Source organism: Rana temporaria, chromosome 5 (genome assembly GCF_905171775.1).
Source record: "Rana temporaria chromosome 5, aRanTem1.1, whole genome shotgun sequence".
Taxonomy (NCBI): domain Eukaryota; kingdom Metazoa; phylum Chordata; class Amphibia; order Anura; family Ranidae; genus Rana; species Rana temporaria.
The window spans coordinates 8,436,121-8,450,647 of NC_053493.1; the positions used below are offsets into that span (position 1 = coordinate 8,436,121).

Sequence of the window (14,527 nt, forward strand, 5' to 3'; positions counted from 1 at the left end):
GTAAGAAGGAATACAGATACAGCCTTTGGGCAGGCAGTGCTGCAGGCTGCGATTTAAGACCCTCAGAATCGGGGGCACCCTTGAGTTAAAATTTAAATTTAAATTTAATTTTTCTCGACGAAGTTGGATTTATTATTATTTGAGAGTATCTCTGAATTAAATCCTTGTGTCTTGGGAAGATTTCTCCCTCCCCTCAGTAAAGCATTGCTTTGGGACATCCCACATAGTAATGAATATGCCGCTCTGTGTCCCGTGATGTACGAGAAAGAAAAAGGGATTTTTAATACAGCTTACCTGTAAAATCCTTTTCTTGGAGTACATCACGGGACACAGAGCTCCCACCCCTCTTATGGGAAACATTTTGGGAGGCATACTGCTTGCTACAAAACTGAGGTACTCCTCCTATGGGAGGGGGTTATATAGGGAGGGGCATTTCCTGTTTGAGATTGCCAGTGTCCATCACCTGAAGGTACTCCATATAACCCACATAGTAATGAATATGCCGCTCTGTGTCCCGTGATGTACTCCAAGAAAAGGATTTTACAGGTAAGCTGTATTAAAAATCCCTTTTTCTCTTATCGTCCATGGACGGACACAGCTCCTTAAGTCTTGACAAGTGGGTTATGTTCCCTGTTTACAGGAGAGGACTAGGCAGAAACATGTTAAATGGTTAAATACATGTTAAATTAACAGAGTTGAACAGCCCCGCCCAGGGGGCGGTCCCTCCAGACATAACCCTCCTCACTGCAGCATGCAGCCCCAGTTTCGTTCTGCCTAGCAAAGGAGAAGGACGTATGGCTCCCTTTGGGCCCAGCGCCCTGAGGAGAAATTTTATTTTATTCTATCTTATTTTATTTTATTTTCACTTTTTCTTGAAGAATTTTTTTTCAACTGTCGGCTGAGTGACAGGCTGGATATTATAGATCCTTGTAGTCTACTCAGTCCGACCAGCAAGCGTGGACACACCTATGCAAAGAGGCTTGGTCTGCCACGCTGTACCTCATGACTCCTGAGGTGGCCGTGAGCTTTGCTCTGAGGTCCACATATGACTGGGCTGTGGTGTTGCCTCACTCACAGTGGACCGGGCCGACAGCTACCTCCATTGCGGTTGTATGTCTGTCAGGAATGCGTCAGCGAGTCCTCGCTCGGACGGGTAAGTACAGTCCCTCCTACTTCGGTGGGTTGGTACGGCTGGGCATTCCTGGGGTTCGGAGGTGCTCTGACAGTGGAGGAGCACTCCTCCCTTCCCTGCTCCGTTCCCTTGCTGCATTGCTAAGGCACGCTGTCCGGGGGGGGGGGCTTTCCTGAGAGGGCTGTGTTATCTGGCACCTTTTACTGTCTGATACTGGGTTTTTCCTGTGGGGGTTTTCACTGTAAAGGCTCTAGGAGGCTTTCCCTGTTTAAAATGTGGCGTTTTGCCGCCGTTTGGCCGACGCTGGCGCCATTTTTTGGGAGGTTTTCAATTACATTGAAAACTCCCATTGGCGGCCATTTTGTCGTAGCCGCGCCATGTGCAGCGGGCGGCCATCTTTGTGCAGTCCTGACCCCTAGTGCTGTATCTACGGCGCACACAGGTCCCTGCAGACGCCGCAGTTCCTTCATGGTTTCTTTCCTCTCCACACGCTGTGTGATGAGAGCGGTCGGCAGCGCTGGGCAGTCTCCTCCTGAGGTGAGTCCCCTGGCTATGCTAACAGACTTATATTGGGATAAGTTGTTAACTCCCCGGGTCAGCGCAGCGAGTGGGTAAGATGCCCTGTATAGGGCCCTGGGAGCGTCAGTTTTTATGTTAAGACAGGTATTACATACACATGTAAATGTCTTTTATATTTGGAGTCAGTATCTGGTCCTTCCCCTACATGCTCAGCGGCAGGTGTTAGCACCTGGGATCTCCACAGAGACTTCTTTGTTAGCCCTGGACACTTTTGGGCCAGGCTGGGGGCGGAATGCGGATGGGCGGGGGTTAAGAGTGCCCCCTCCCTCCGTTACCCCCTGGGGAATGCTCCGTATTATTGAATTTGTGACCATATGTGTTTTTTATCCTTTTTCTATGGTCTATACGACACTTTTTTTTTTTTTTTTTTTTGTGTGTCACCTTTTAAAGTCCCACCCTCAGGGGGGTACTTTTGTTTTTTCTGCTATGAAGCCATGGACCAGGTACCTGGGTAGTAAAAAGAGCAGGATAAGGCATTTATGGGTGCGCTTCTCACTGCTGTAAGGGACTCTCTTAAGCTGTATAGTGCAGCTGTGTTTCCGCCGAGGGCTCTGTCTTTTTTTGGATCTACTCCTTCTTGCCCTTCTTTGATAATTTCTAAGATGCGGAATGAGAAAAGCCGCTGAGGTAGTCCCTCACCGCCTGGCGGTTCAGTGCCCTTTTGAGGAGAACCCTTTCAGGGGATCCTCCGGGTGTCATGTATAGCTGACCACTCTCCCTATTACGGGAGTCCCCGCTTGTATGGATCTGGCTGTTAGAAGATCCGAGGTACTGGCCCTTGTCATGTTTACCATGCTGGGGTCCGTCTTGCGGCCTATTGTGGCTACTACTCTGGAGTCTCAGTCGATTTCTGAGTGAGCATTTTGCACCAGACAGTGGAAGAGCACCGTCTCTGTACCAAGGATATTAGGCTAGCGGACCTGTTGGTCCAGGGCCTCATATAGGTCTGTGATGCTTCTTTGAATGCTGCGTCCTTGTTATCCAGGGCTTCTGTTTCAGAGATGGTACGCGGTGGTGTAGTGGTTAATTTCATTACTTGTCAGCAAGAGTCATCGTTCCGAATTCCGGACACTGACACCAATCTAGCTGGAGCTTACTTTGTCGCTCTCTGTGTCTGCGTGGGTTTCCTCCGGGTACTCCGGTTCCTCCCACCCTCCAAAGACATGTGTGCATACACTTCCATAATATACATACAAACTTTGTGTATGTATTATTACGGGGGCCGACAAGGGCTCAGCTGGGGGACTAAATTGTCCCTGGGTGCGTAATCGCCCTATGCAGTCGTCTTCCCTCCCTGCTCTAGGTGGGGGGGGCGGCTTACAGGTTCACAATTCAGTGAATCTCCCTGCTCTCTGACTAATGGGTCTGCGAGGTGGTCTCTTCAGAGTCCTAGATAGGGTTTACGCCTATCCATAGAACAAGATGTGAGGGCAGTTTGGAATATCTGTGCATTGTTGATCGCTTGTGACTCGTCCGGCCGGTCTAAGGCAGGTGTCCCATAGGCTCAAACACATCCAAGTTGTGTCACCATAGAAGCTGTGTCTGTTGCAGCCAGTGCTTCCCAGTCAATGGGATTGCCATTGGGATGCTCAGAATACCGCTTCTCGGCCTTGGAGTTCTTTTCTTGTTTATTCCTCGCCCGGCTTGTTGGTCTGCCTGAGAACAGTGTGGGACTTGTAAGTCCCGCAGGGACGCATACATGCATGTCCCGTTTTGCACATGTCACAGAATTTTCTGTGCTCCATGATGGGGGAGGGCTTCTGTCAGTCTGTGGCCCTCCCTCTTGATCTGGTGTTGGCACTGAGGGTTTTCACCTAGGAGCTCGCAATTATCCTAACTTTGTTGGGACAGTGAGGTTTTGCCTCGTGGGCTTCTTGAACGACCTTCTTCTGAGGGCAGCTTCTGTCTCAGACCTAATGGAGCTGTTTATAGCCATTCAGACCCCCCGAAGTCTCGGGTGGGTGCTAAACATTTGGAGCCGGTCCTGAGTCCGACTCAAAGGGAGCGAAGGTCCTTCTTCCCCTGGAGAAATTGCAGACTCTTCAGTCTGCAGTGAGGGTATTAGCATCACGCTATCGGTCTTCTCTCCAGGTGCATGCTGGTCCGGGACCTATGGGTAGCCTTCTTCGAGGCGGTACTGTATGCCCAGTTCCACACTTGGGCTTTCCAGGAAATACTGTCCAGGTGGTAAGAAATTTCTTGTCTCTGTAATCGGCAGATTCAGGTGCGCCACTTAGTCGGAGTCTTCTGAGTTGGGACGGAGATCCCTGGATCTTCGGCCCGGGAAGTTGTTCCTTCCTTCCAGTGGTCGTTGTTTACGACGGATGCAGGCCTCACGGATTGTGGGGACCCCTGGGGGGGGTCCAGTCGGCCCAGAGTCGCTGGATTTGCATGGACCTACGGCCACAACTTCCTGAATGTGCCTGCTCTCTTCTGATCTTGGTGGCTACCCAGGGTCGGGCCTGGTTAGTACCTAGGTAGGAGGCCGCCTGGGTGCTGTGGACCCTGTCTACCGTTCTTTGTCCCATGATCAGGCTTTGATTCTCCTCGTGTTCGAGGCGGTTGCAAGGTACTAGACAACAACGCCACGACCGTGGCTTCGGTCTACCATGGGTATGCCAGCAGGCGGACTACTGGAGTCACCTGATGCTGGACCAGGGTGACTGGTTTTCTGTGCCCGGGGGTGTTTCGGCTCCCTTGCAGGAAGTGAGTCTCACAGGGCAGGCGAGATTATGCCTCAGCGGTAGACTGCCTGCCCTGCAGGCAGTTGCCTCTGGGTTCAAGCCCAGGAAGATCTGTGTCGTTACACGGCTCGGGCTCGCCTTGGTTTTTTTCCACTCGTGGATCTCCTGGCCGCTCGTCGCCACCACAAGGGTGTCGAAGTAGTGACCAGGTCTAGTGCTCTGGTACTGACGCGTAAGTTGCGCTGGTGACCCTGTGGGGGTCTGTATCAGCGGCCTTATACCGTTCCTCCATTTGTGTTGCTTGCTCAGGTGCTCCATAGAGTGGAGGCTGAGGGGATCCCGATGTTCCTAATCACTCCAGATTGACATTGGCATCCTTGGTACGCCGTTTTCGGGCGCTTCATAACGGAGGTACCCTGGCCGTCGCCAGGGCGAGAGGTCCTTCTGTCTCGAGGTTCCATACTTCCTTCTGTTGTACAGTCACTAACTTACTCAATATGGCTATTGGTAGCCAGACTTTAAGAGACCGGGGTCTGTCTGACTCGGTCATCTCAACCATGTTGAGGGCATGGTAGTCTTCTTCCAGGAGAATCTACAGTCACACCTGGCAGACCTACATCTCTTGGTGCGAAGAGATGAAGTGACGTCCACGGACGTATTCGATGGCCAGGGTCCTGCTGTTTTTTTTTACAGCTTGGTGTGGATCTCAAATTACTTTTAAGCACCGTTTGGGAGCAGAGTTCAGCCTTGGCTGTGTTCTTTCAGTGGCCCTTTGGGGCCCGTTCCCTGGTGGGTACCTCTTTGTGCTCCCCTCTTGGCCCATCTCTTCCCCAATGAGTTTTGACTCTGGTGCTCCTGGTTCCTCAGGAGCTTTCCCTTTGGAAACTTCAGAGAGATTTTCTCTTAACACTATCTCGAAAAGTGGCCCTTTTCTTCCCTTAGAGGGGTCTCTGAGCTGGCGGGCTTGTCTTGCAAGCCGCCATGCTTGATCCTCCATAAGGATTAGGTGGTGGTGCGCCCGCGACCTTCCCTTCTTCCGAAGGTGGTCTCGGACTTTCGCCTGAATAGGGGCATTGTTACGTCCGTCCTTTTTGTCCTCGGCCGGCGCATCCTGCGGAGGTTGCTTTTCATACTTCAGGCGTGATACGCGCTTTGCGGGTGTATCTACCTGCTACGGCTCCGTTTTGGAGATCTGACCCTCTTTTGTGTCAGTGTCTGGCCCACAAAGGGCCTGGCGGTCTCGTCGACCACCCTGTCTCGGTGGATCTGACAGACCGTCATACAGGCCTATGCTCTTAGGGGGCAGGCCCCCCTTGTTCCGGTCGCGGCACTTTCGACCAGGGCACCTGGTGCTTCCGAGGTTTTTTCCGACTTCATACGTCGGTGTCACAGGTGTGCAGGGCGGCGACTTGGTCGTCCGTTCACGTTTTTGTTTTTCAAAATGTCCTGGTTGCTGTGAATGCATCTTATGATGCTTTCGCCCGCTAGCGTTTGCAGGCGGCCGTTTTAAGTTGCATCTCCTCTGTTTGAGGAGCTCTGCTTGTTTTGGGGTGAAGTTAAAATTGGTTTTACTGATATATTTCCCACCCCTCGTTTTGACACTGCTTGGGGACGTCCCACTTGTCAAGACTTAAGGAGCTGTGTCCGTCCATGGACGATAAGAGAAAATAGGATTTTTTGTACTCACCGTAAAATCCTTTTCTCTGACGTCCATGGACGGACACAGCTCCCACCCCTCCTTTTTAGGTTTGTACTGCTTGTTACGAACTGAGGCTGCATGCTGCAGTGAGGAGGGTTATGTCTGGAGGGACCGCCCCCTGGGCGGGGCTGTTCAACTCTGTTAATTTAACATGTATTTAACCATTTAACATGTTTCTGCCTAGTCCTCTCCTGTAAACAGGGAACATAACCCACTTGTCAAGACTTAAGGAGCTGTGTCCGTCCATGGACGTCAGAGAAAAGGATTTTACGGTGAGTACAAAAAATCCTATTATTTTCGGGTTACAGAGTAGGTCTAGTGCTAGAATTGTTGCACACGCTCTAACGCACGCGACAATACCTCACATGTGGGGTTTGAAGGGCGTTTACATATGTGGGCGGGATGCAAGTTCACTTCTAAGCGCGAGCTACCGGGGACAGGGGCGTTTAAAAAAAAATGTACTTCATTTTTTAATTTTAACACTTTATTTTACATATTTATTTATTTTTGATCACTTTTATTTCCTATTACAAGGAATGTAAACATCCCTTGTAATAGGAATCACTGTGACAGGTCCTCTTTATGGAGAGATGTGGGGTCAATAAGACCTCCCCCTCCCCCACATCTCTCCTCCAGGCTTACAAGCATTAGATCGGTGAAAAAAATTCACCGATCTAATGCCGACAGCCGCGATTGTGGCTTTTACTTTTGTGTACCGGGCGTGACGTCATAACGTCGCGCCAGGACCTCCGACGGTCATAGAGATGACTGGTGACCATCTGGTCACCAGTCATCTCTATGCTTTCCCAACGAACGCCGGCCGATTCGCTCTCCGGGCCCCCGATGGCACGGGAGAGCCCGGAGAAGCACCGGATGGCGGGGGGATGTCCCCTCCAGCCGCCTATAAGAACGATCAAACGTCAGAACCGCAGCTTTGATCATTCTTATGTTGCACAGAATCGCCGGCTGAAGACGGTGATATCTGAATGATGCCTGTAGCTGCCCCATCATTCAGATATCACCGCACAAAGCCGAGGACGTCCTTGGATCTCAAGTGGTTAAGGAGGTAAAATAAGAGATACAATAATAAAGGGTTGATTTAAAAATGACAGTAGCATGTTTGGGTCAGGAAATGCAAAATATTAGCAGCTTTTTACAGATTTCTCTTTCCAATCTGATGAAACCACCAGGATTAAAGTGATTTGTAAACCTAAATTGTTATGTTCTTTTTTTATTTTTATTAACCACTTAACCCCCGGACCATTATGCAGCTAAAGGAACTTGCCCCTTTTTGCGATTCGGCACGGCGTCGCTTTAACTGACAATTGCGCGGTCGTGCGACGTGGCTCCCAAACAAAATTGACGTCCTTTTTTTTTCCCACAAATAGAGCTTTCTTTTGGTGGTATTTGATCACCTCTGCGGTTTTTATTTTTTGCGCTATAAACAAAAATAAAGCGACAATTTAAAAAATATATATATATATTTATTTTGTACTTTTTTCTATAATAAATATCCCCCAAGTAATATAAAAAAAAACATTTTTTTTCCCCTCAGTTTAGGCCGATACGTATTCTTCTACATATTTTTGGTATAAAAAAAAAAAATCGCAATAAGCGTTTGATTGGTTTGCGCAAAAGTTATAGTATTTACAAAACGGGGGATAGTTTTATGGTAATTTTATAAAAAAAATAAAATAAATTTTTTTACTTTTAATGGCATTCAGCAATTTTTTTTTTTTTTTTTTTTTTTGTGACTGCGACATTATGGCGGACACATCGGACAATTTTGACACATTTTTTGGACCATTGTCATTTTCACAGCGAAAAGTGCTATAAAATTGCACTGATTATTGTGAAAATGACACTGGCAGTGAAGGGCTTAACCTGTAGGGGGCGCTGAAGGGGTTAAGTGTGTCCTTGTGAGTGTTTAGTACTGTGTGGGGGCGTGGCTTTGTGTGTGACGTCACTGATCGTCCCCTGTGACAGGGAACAGACGATCAGTGACGGCCACACTAGGAAGAACGGGGGGAAGGTTTGTTTAGTCTCGCCTCACCCCGTTCTTCAGCTCTGTGACCCGATCGCGGGACACCGGCGACGATCGGGTCCGCGGTCACGGAGAACAGGACCAGGTCACGAGCACGACGGCGGCGCGCTCGCGACCCACGGCTGGGCTCTTAAAGGCGACGTGGATGTGCCCAGCCGTGCCCTTCTGCCGACGTATATGAAGGGGTCCTTAAAGCGGGGGTTCACCCAAAAATCAACTTTCTGTCACTAGATCCAGCATACTGCTGACATCTGCAGTATGCTGGATTTTTTTTTTGTACTTATCATTTTAGCGTTCTTTCTTCTCCGGCACCGAGCGGCGTATCCTTCCGGGTATAGGCGTTCCTAAATCAAGCGCAGTTGATTGACGGGCTTGGATAGCGCGTCACACCTTCGGAAAATAGCCGACGTGACTTTCGGCAATTTACGGCGCCTGCGCAGTCAGCTCTACACGGCAGGCGCCGTATAGCGCCGTAAGCAGCCGAGAGTCACGTCGGCTATTTCCGGATGGCGTGACGCACTATCCAAGCCCATCAATCAACTGCGCTTGATTTAGGAACGCCTACTCCCCGAAGGATTCCCCGCTCGGAGCCGGAGAAGAAAGACCGCTAAAACGATAAGTTAAAAAAAAAAAAATCCAGCATACTGCAGATGTCAGCAGTATGCTGGATCTAGTGACAGAAAGTTGATTTTTGGGTGAACCTCCGCTTTAAGCGGTCAAAAGGGCTGTAAAGGTACATTTTTTTTTTTTTCTACAAATACGGCAGCTGCTGTCTTTTATAAAATGGACACTCGCCCGTCCAGGGTGCCCGCGATGTCGGCAGTCCTAGGACGAACAATCGATCGTCCCTCGGCTGCACCTGCCGCCATCCTCGGTGAGGGGATCGGGAAGTGAAGCCTCGCAGCTTCACTGCCCGGTTCCCTACTGCGCATGCAGGAGTAGCGTGGCACCGGAGGGGGGGAGGGTTTCCCGAAAAGCGGAAGTTCCATTTTTGGGTGGAGCTCCGCTTTAAGGTAAAAAAAAAAAGAACTCACCTGCTTTTTAGAACCACTTTATTCTCTCCAACAAAGCCCCCGATAACACTGAAAACCCAACAGGCTTTGAATCCTCCCCTCTTCAATCTTTACACCTTAATTCTAATTCTGAATGTAGCCCTTTTGTGACAGGTTCTCTTGGTCTACCATTGGACAGATTGCTATTTTGTCTTTGGTCTGGATGTAGCAGCAATCTGTAAAATGTCAGGTTTGGTGGGAGGGGGGGGGGGGGGGGGTCAGCTTTCTGTGTCCTGTCCTATCAGTGAGATCCCTGTGTGTGTGTTTCTGCACAGGGAGCTGGAGAAGAAGAAGAAGCAGATGGAAAGGCTGGAGGAACAACTGGAGAAACTGAAGCTTATGGCCACAGATAAGGAGGAGAACAAGCAGATCGCTCTGGGCACGTCCAAACTAAACTATCTGGATCCCAGGATCACCGTGGCCTGGTAAGATGTGTGCCGATGTGTCCGCTTTAATGTGGTGTTGTAACTGCTGAACGGGAAAACGTTGTTATTGGATAGCAGGAGTTCTACCCGCCGGACAAAAGATCTTTTCCCGCGTTCTTTAAAATCATGGGAACTACTCCATTACCATGGGTCTCTTGGCCAGTCCTGTGATGTCACAGGACCTGTACCCAGGGGCGCTCCCTGCCCCTGGCGGCACTTCCTACCCCCCTGGCGTCAGCCGGGACGACACGACGCTCCCTACCCCCCTGGCGTCATCCGGGACGACACACCGCTTCCTACCCCCCTGGCGGCAGCCAGAACGACTCGATGCTCGCTACCCCCCTGGCGGCAGTCGGGGCGACCCTCCCTGGCGGCAGCCGGGACGACCCTCCCTGGCGGCAGCCGGGACGACACGACGCCCCCTACCCCCCTGGCGGCAGCCGGGACGACACGACGCCCCCTACCCCCCTGGCGGCAGCCGGGACGACACGACGCCCCCTACCCCCCTGGCGGCAGCCGGAACGTCACGACGCCCCCTACCCCCCTGGCGGCAGCCGGAACGTCACGACGCTCCCTACCCCCCTGGCGGCAGCTGGAAGAACACAACGCTTCCTAACCCTCTGGCAGCAGCTTGGACGACGGAGCTCCCTACCCCCCTGGCGGCAGCTGGAAGGACACAACGCACCTTACCCCCCTGGCGGTAGCCTGAACGACGGCGCTCCCTACCCCCCTGGCGGCAGCCGGGACGACGGCGGCTCTCCCTACCCCCCTGGCGGCAGCCGGGACGAAGGCGCTCCCTTCCCCCCTGACGGTGCAACCCCTAGCGGTTATACTTTGGCATAGAAACCAATCAGCCTCCAGGTTTTATTGTCAAAGCTTCTTAATTGAAGAAGCTGAAGTTAGAAGCTGATTGGTCACTATGCACAGCTGAACCAGATTCTGAGTGTCCCAGTTTTAGTAAATCTCCCCCCTCCCCCCCAGACCTCTTTAGGGAACATTTTTATTGCCGGAGAAGCTTTGTGTGCAGACAAAAGGATGTGAAAATTGTGAAATCCTCTCTGACATTACTGGGGAACTCCCATCTAAATTCTAATGATGCTGAGACTACACAAGCCGTAGCAATGTGTCAGTAAATGACCGTCCTTAGTTCTGATCTTTATCTATGGATCGGCAAGTGCTTGGGGCAATCCAGGACTTCCTCTCTAGATATTGACGTCATGACCTGATGGAATTCACCCCGAAGGCGTTGTTGGGGACGTCTGTCATTGCTTCCACAGTGATGGTAGAAAAAGTCCCCCCCCTTTTTCTGTCCTCACATCAGCAGACTCCACCTACTTATGTTTAATCCTTACCCTGCTGGCATTAGTAAACCGGAAGGTTTGTATTACTTGTTTTCAACTTTTTTTTTATATATAATTTTTTTTGCATTTCTTCAATTAAGTTTCCAGTCCTAGGCAAATGATGGCCTACATCCCCAGGAGGAGGAGGGGCTTTCTCAGCTAAGCACACCCTTTCACAAGATGGCCGTGGCTTGAAATGCTAAAGGGGGGGGGTTTAGCTAAATGCTAAAAGGTAATTTATCAACAAATTAGAGCATGGAGACATGAATGGATGGGGGAAGTTTGCTTTGAAAATTAAAAATGAATTAAATGTTTTTGGTTCGAGGTGCTCGGATGCATAATGGCACAGTAAGGCCGGCATATGGCACAGTGTGGCCGGCAATGTAATGGCACAGTGTGGCCGGCAATGTAATGGCACAGTGTGGCCGGCAATGTAATGGCACAGTGTGGCCGGCAATGTAATGGCACAGTGTGGCCGGCAATGTAATGGCACAGTGGAGGCATGTAATGGCACAGTCGAGGCATGTAATGTAATGGCACAGTGAGATTTGAAAAAAGCTAAAAAGAAAGCCTGTTTCTGTCGGCGGTGGTTTCTGTCGGCGGTGGTTTCTGTCGGCGGTGGTTTCTGTCGGCGCGGTGGTTTCTGTCGGCGCGGTGGTTTCTGTCGGCGCGGTGGTTTCTGTCGGCGCGGTGGTTTCTGTCGGCGCGGTGGTTTCTGTCGGCGCGGTGGTTTCTGTCGGCGCGGTGGTTTCTGTCGGCGCGGTGGTTTCTGTCGGCGCGGTGGTTTCTGTCGGCGCGGTGGTTTCTGTCGGCGCGGTTGTTTCTGTCGGCGCGGTTGTTTCTGTCGGCGCGGTTGTTTCTGTCGGCGCGGTTGTTTCTGTCGGCGCGGTTGTTTCTGTCCGGCGGTTGTTTCTGTCCGGCGGTGGTTTCTGGCTACCCCTCAGCTTCCAGACAGACTAGTAGGAAGGGGGTCAAAATTTTTCCTGGAAAAATAGGGGATCCTCTTGTACGCCGGCAAATACGGTACATGTAAAAAATTGCGGCCAGCTGCAGTACAAAACGCCCGTGCACTAACTACAGGACATTGTCGCGCGGTGACGTCAGCATGTCGCTTCTCCATGCGCGTTTCGTCACTAGCTGACGTCGTCCTGGGGCACCAGCTACATGGTAGCTGCTGCCATAACGATATTATTCTTCAAAGGGCCGACGTACATCGGCGTGAGCCGGTCCAGAAGTGGTTAAGATGCAGGGATTGACTAGATGGCACAAAGTCTTATATGAGGGTGGAAATCCGCTTTAATAAATCTTTTTGAAAATTCTGTGAATTGATGTATCTAATTCCCTCCAGACACGGCACAGTATTGTCTCGGGTGACCTTTTTTTTTTTTTCTGATCTGTCCTATCTAGGTGTAAGAAATTTGGAGTGCCCATCGAGAAGATCTACAACAAGACTCAGAGAGACAAGTTCGCCTGGGCTATTGCCATGACCAATGAAGACTTTGTGTTCTAGGCGCCCATGTTGGGCCAGAAGCGGTGATCTACCTCTCACTACCCTCCTCTAGGTCTGCTCAGACCTCCTTATCTCAGGTGATCTCATCTACAATTAAGCCGTTCAGTTGTTGGATGCAATGCTGCAAGCAACCATTCCTTGAATCCCCCATTCTTGTAACATTGGGTGGATTACATGCCCGGGAGGGGAATTCATTTCCTTATCTAGAGCACTTACTGCATTCGTCCACCATGACCCCCCCCCCCCCCCCTCCCCTTTTCGGCTTGCTTACAACATGACTGCTGTTTAGTTATGTGATCGGTTTCTGTATGTTGGAAAGAGATCTTGAAACAAGCGCCTCAAATCTGTAAGCCGAGGATCGGGACGCACAGACGGGACAGTCCTAGTGGTACAAAGTACTCCCAACGCCAGTATCTGTTAGAGGGTATGAAACTATTATTTATTTTTTTTGGAGTCTTCCCACTTATTGTAAATCACTGTATGTAAAAGAAGCTCGGCCGGTTGAATTTAAAAAATATATATTTAAGTATTTTGTTTGTGTTTTTGTTGAAAACTTGGAGGCAGGCGCTTTATGTATGTACGTTTTTTGTTTCATACAGAAAATAATAAAATGAAATAAAGATTTGTTTGTATCTTCTGCCTGTAAAAATATTGCTTTTTTTTTTTTTTTTTTTTTAGCACCTGAAATATATAATGTAAAAACGAGGACTTTTCTCATAACTTCATTTATTTTACGTCCCTTGAGAGACGCTGGAATTCAAATACAGTGGAACCTTACAAGCATAGTCCGTTCCAGGAGAATGCTTGTAATCCAAAGTACTTGCATAACAAAGCGAGTTTTCCCATAGAAGTCTGTGGAAATGAAAATAATTTGTTCCACATTGACTTCTATGGCATGCAATACTGCATGTGGCCAGGGGGGGGGGGGGGGGGGGGCCAAAAACTTGGAGATCGTTTGGCTGCCCTCAGGAATGGAGTATTTCCCGAAAGGCCCCCGATCGACTCCGGGGGGCCCCTGCACCTCTGGCCAAATGCGGTACTGCACACCGCAAAGGCTTGAATCCTGCTCATTTTGCGAGACAACACTCGCAAACCGAGACAGGATTAAAAAAAAAAAATGCTTGTATTGCGAAACGCTCATTAACCGCGTTACTCACAATCCAAAGTTACACTGTAGGCATATATAAAAAAATAAAAAAAATCATTGCGCATTTTGAGCATAAAAAAAGCCAGGATACAAACATTTTGGTAAAAAACACATCCGATAAAATGATCAATGTTTCCACCCAGTATAATGGGCGACTGATGAGCGTGGCAACATCACATGTTTCGTCGTAAGCAGACGTCAACAGGGGTGTGGTCACGTATACAAGGAGTCGCGATATGTATGTATGTATATGTGTATATGTATATGTATATGTGTGTATATGTGTGTATATATATATATATATATATATATATATATATATATATATATATATATATATATATATATATATATATATATATTGTCTCACATAAATTAATCAATTACCAACATACCAGAAGCGGAAACCACCAGTATGACAGGAAGTGACGCATCTGCATTCCACCTGGAGGAAACAAGGTGTTACAGCCACTTCCTGACAATGATTTCATAAGGAAGAGGAGAATATTTTTTAGCACTGTATTAGTTTCACTGGTTTCAAAAAGTTTCAGTAAGACCCCTTTTACATTGCGGCGTTGACGGTTAAGCGCAGCTATTTCTATATCGTACACCATGGGACACAGAGACTAAGTCTTTACACAATGGGTTATATGCTCACCAGAGGTGATTGGACACTGGCACAACCAATCAGTCAGTTCCCCTCCATATAGCCCCTCCCATCCGGGAAGTACCTCAGTTTTTTCGCCAGTGTCTCCCCAGTCTTGAGGTCCCTCCACTGGCTGTCCGTACAAGACAGGGTGACATTCAAGACGCTCTGCCTCACCCACAAATGTACACAGGGAAAAGCTCCTCAATACTTAAGCGAGAAAATAAAACCGTACGTCACCAAGCGCATGCTCCGGTCAACCAACCAAA

At 49.4% G+C, this 14,527-nt stretch overlaps 1 protein-coding gene across 2 annotated transcripts in view; it reads left to right on the forward strand.

Moving 5' to 3' along the window:
- Window positions 1-13,102, forward strand: part of TOP1MT (DNA topoisomerase I mitochondrial) — a 138,670-nt gene extending 125,568 nt beyond the window's left edge. For both annotated transcript variants that reach the window (XM_040352129.1, XM_040352130.1), the window contains 2 exons: window positions 9,466-9,615; window positions 12,363-13,102. In XM_040352129.1, the coding sequence (XP_040208063.1) occupies window positions 9,466-9,615; window positions 12,363-12,465 (253 nt within the window). In that variant the 3' untranslated portion in view covers window positions 12,466-13,102. The remainder of the gene's footprint in view (window positions 1-9,465; window positions 9,616-12,362) is intronic.
- The last annotated feature ends 1,425 nt before the right edge of the window (window positions 13,103-14,527 follow it).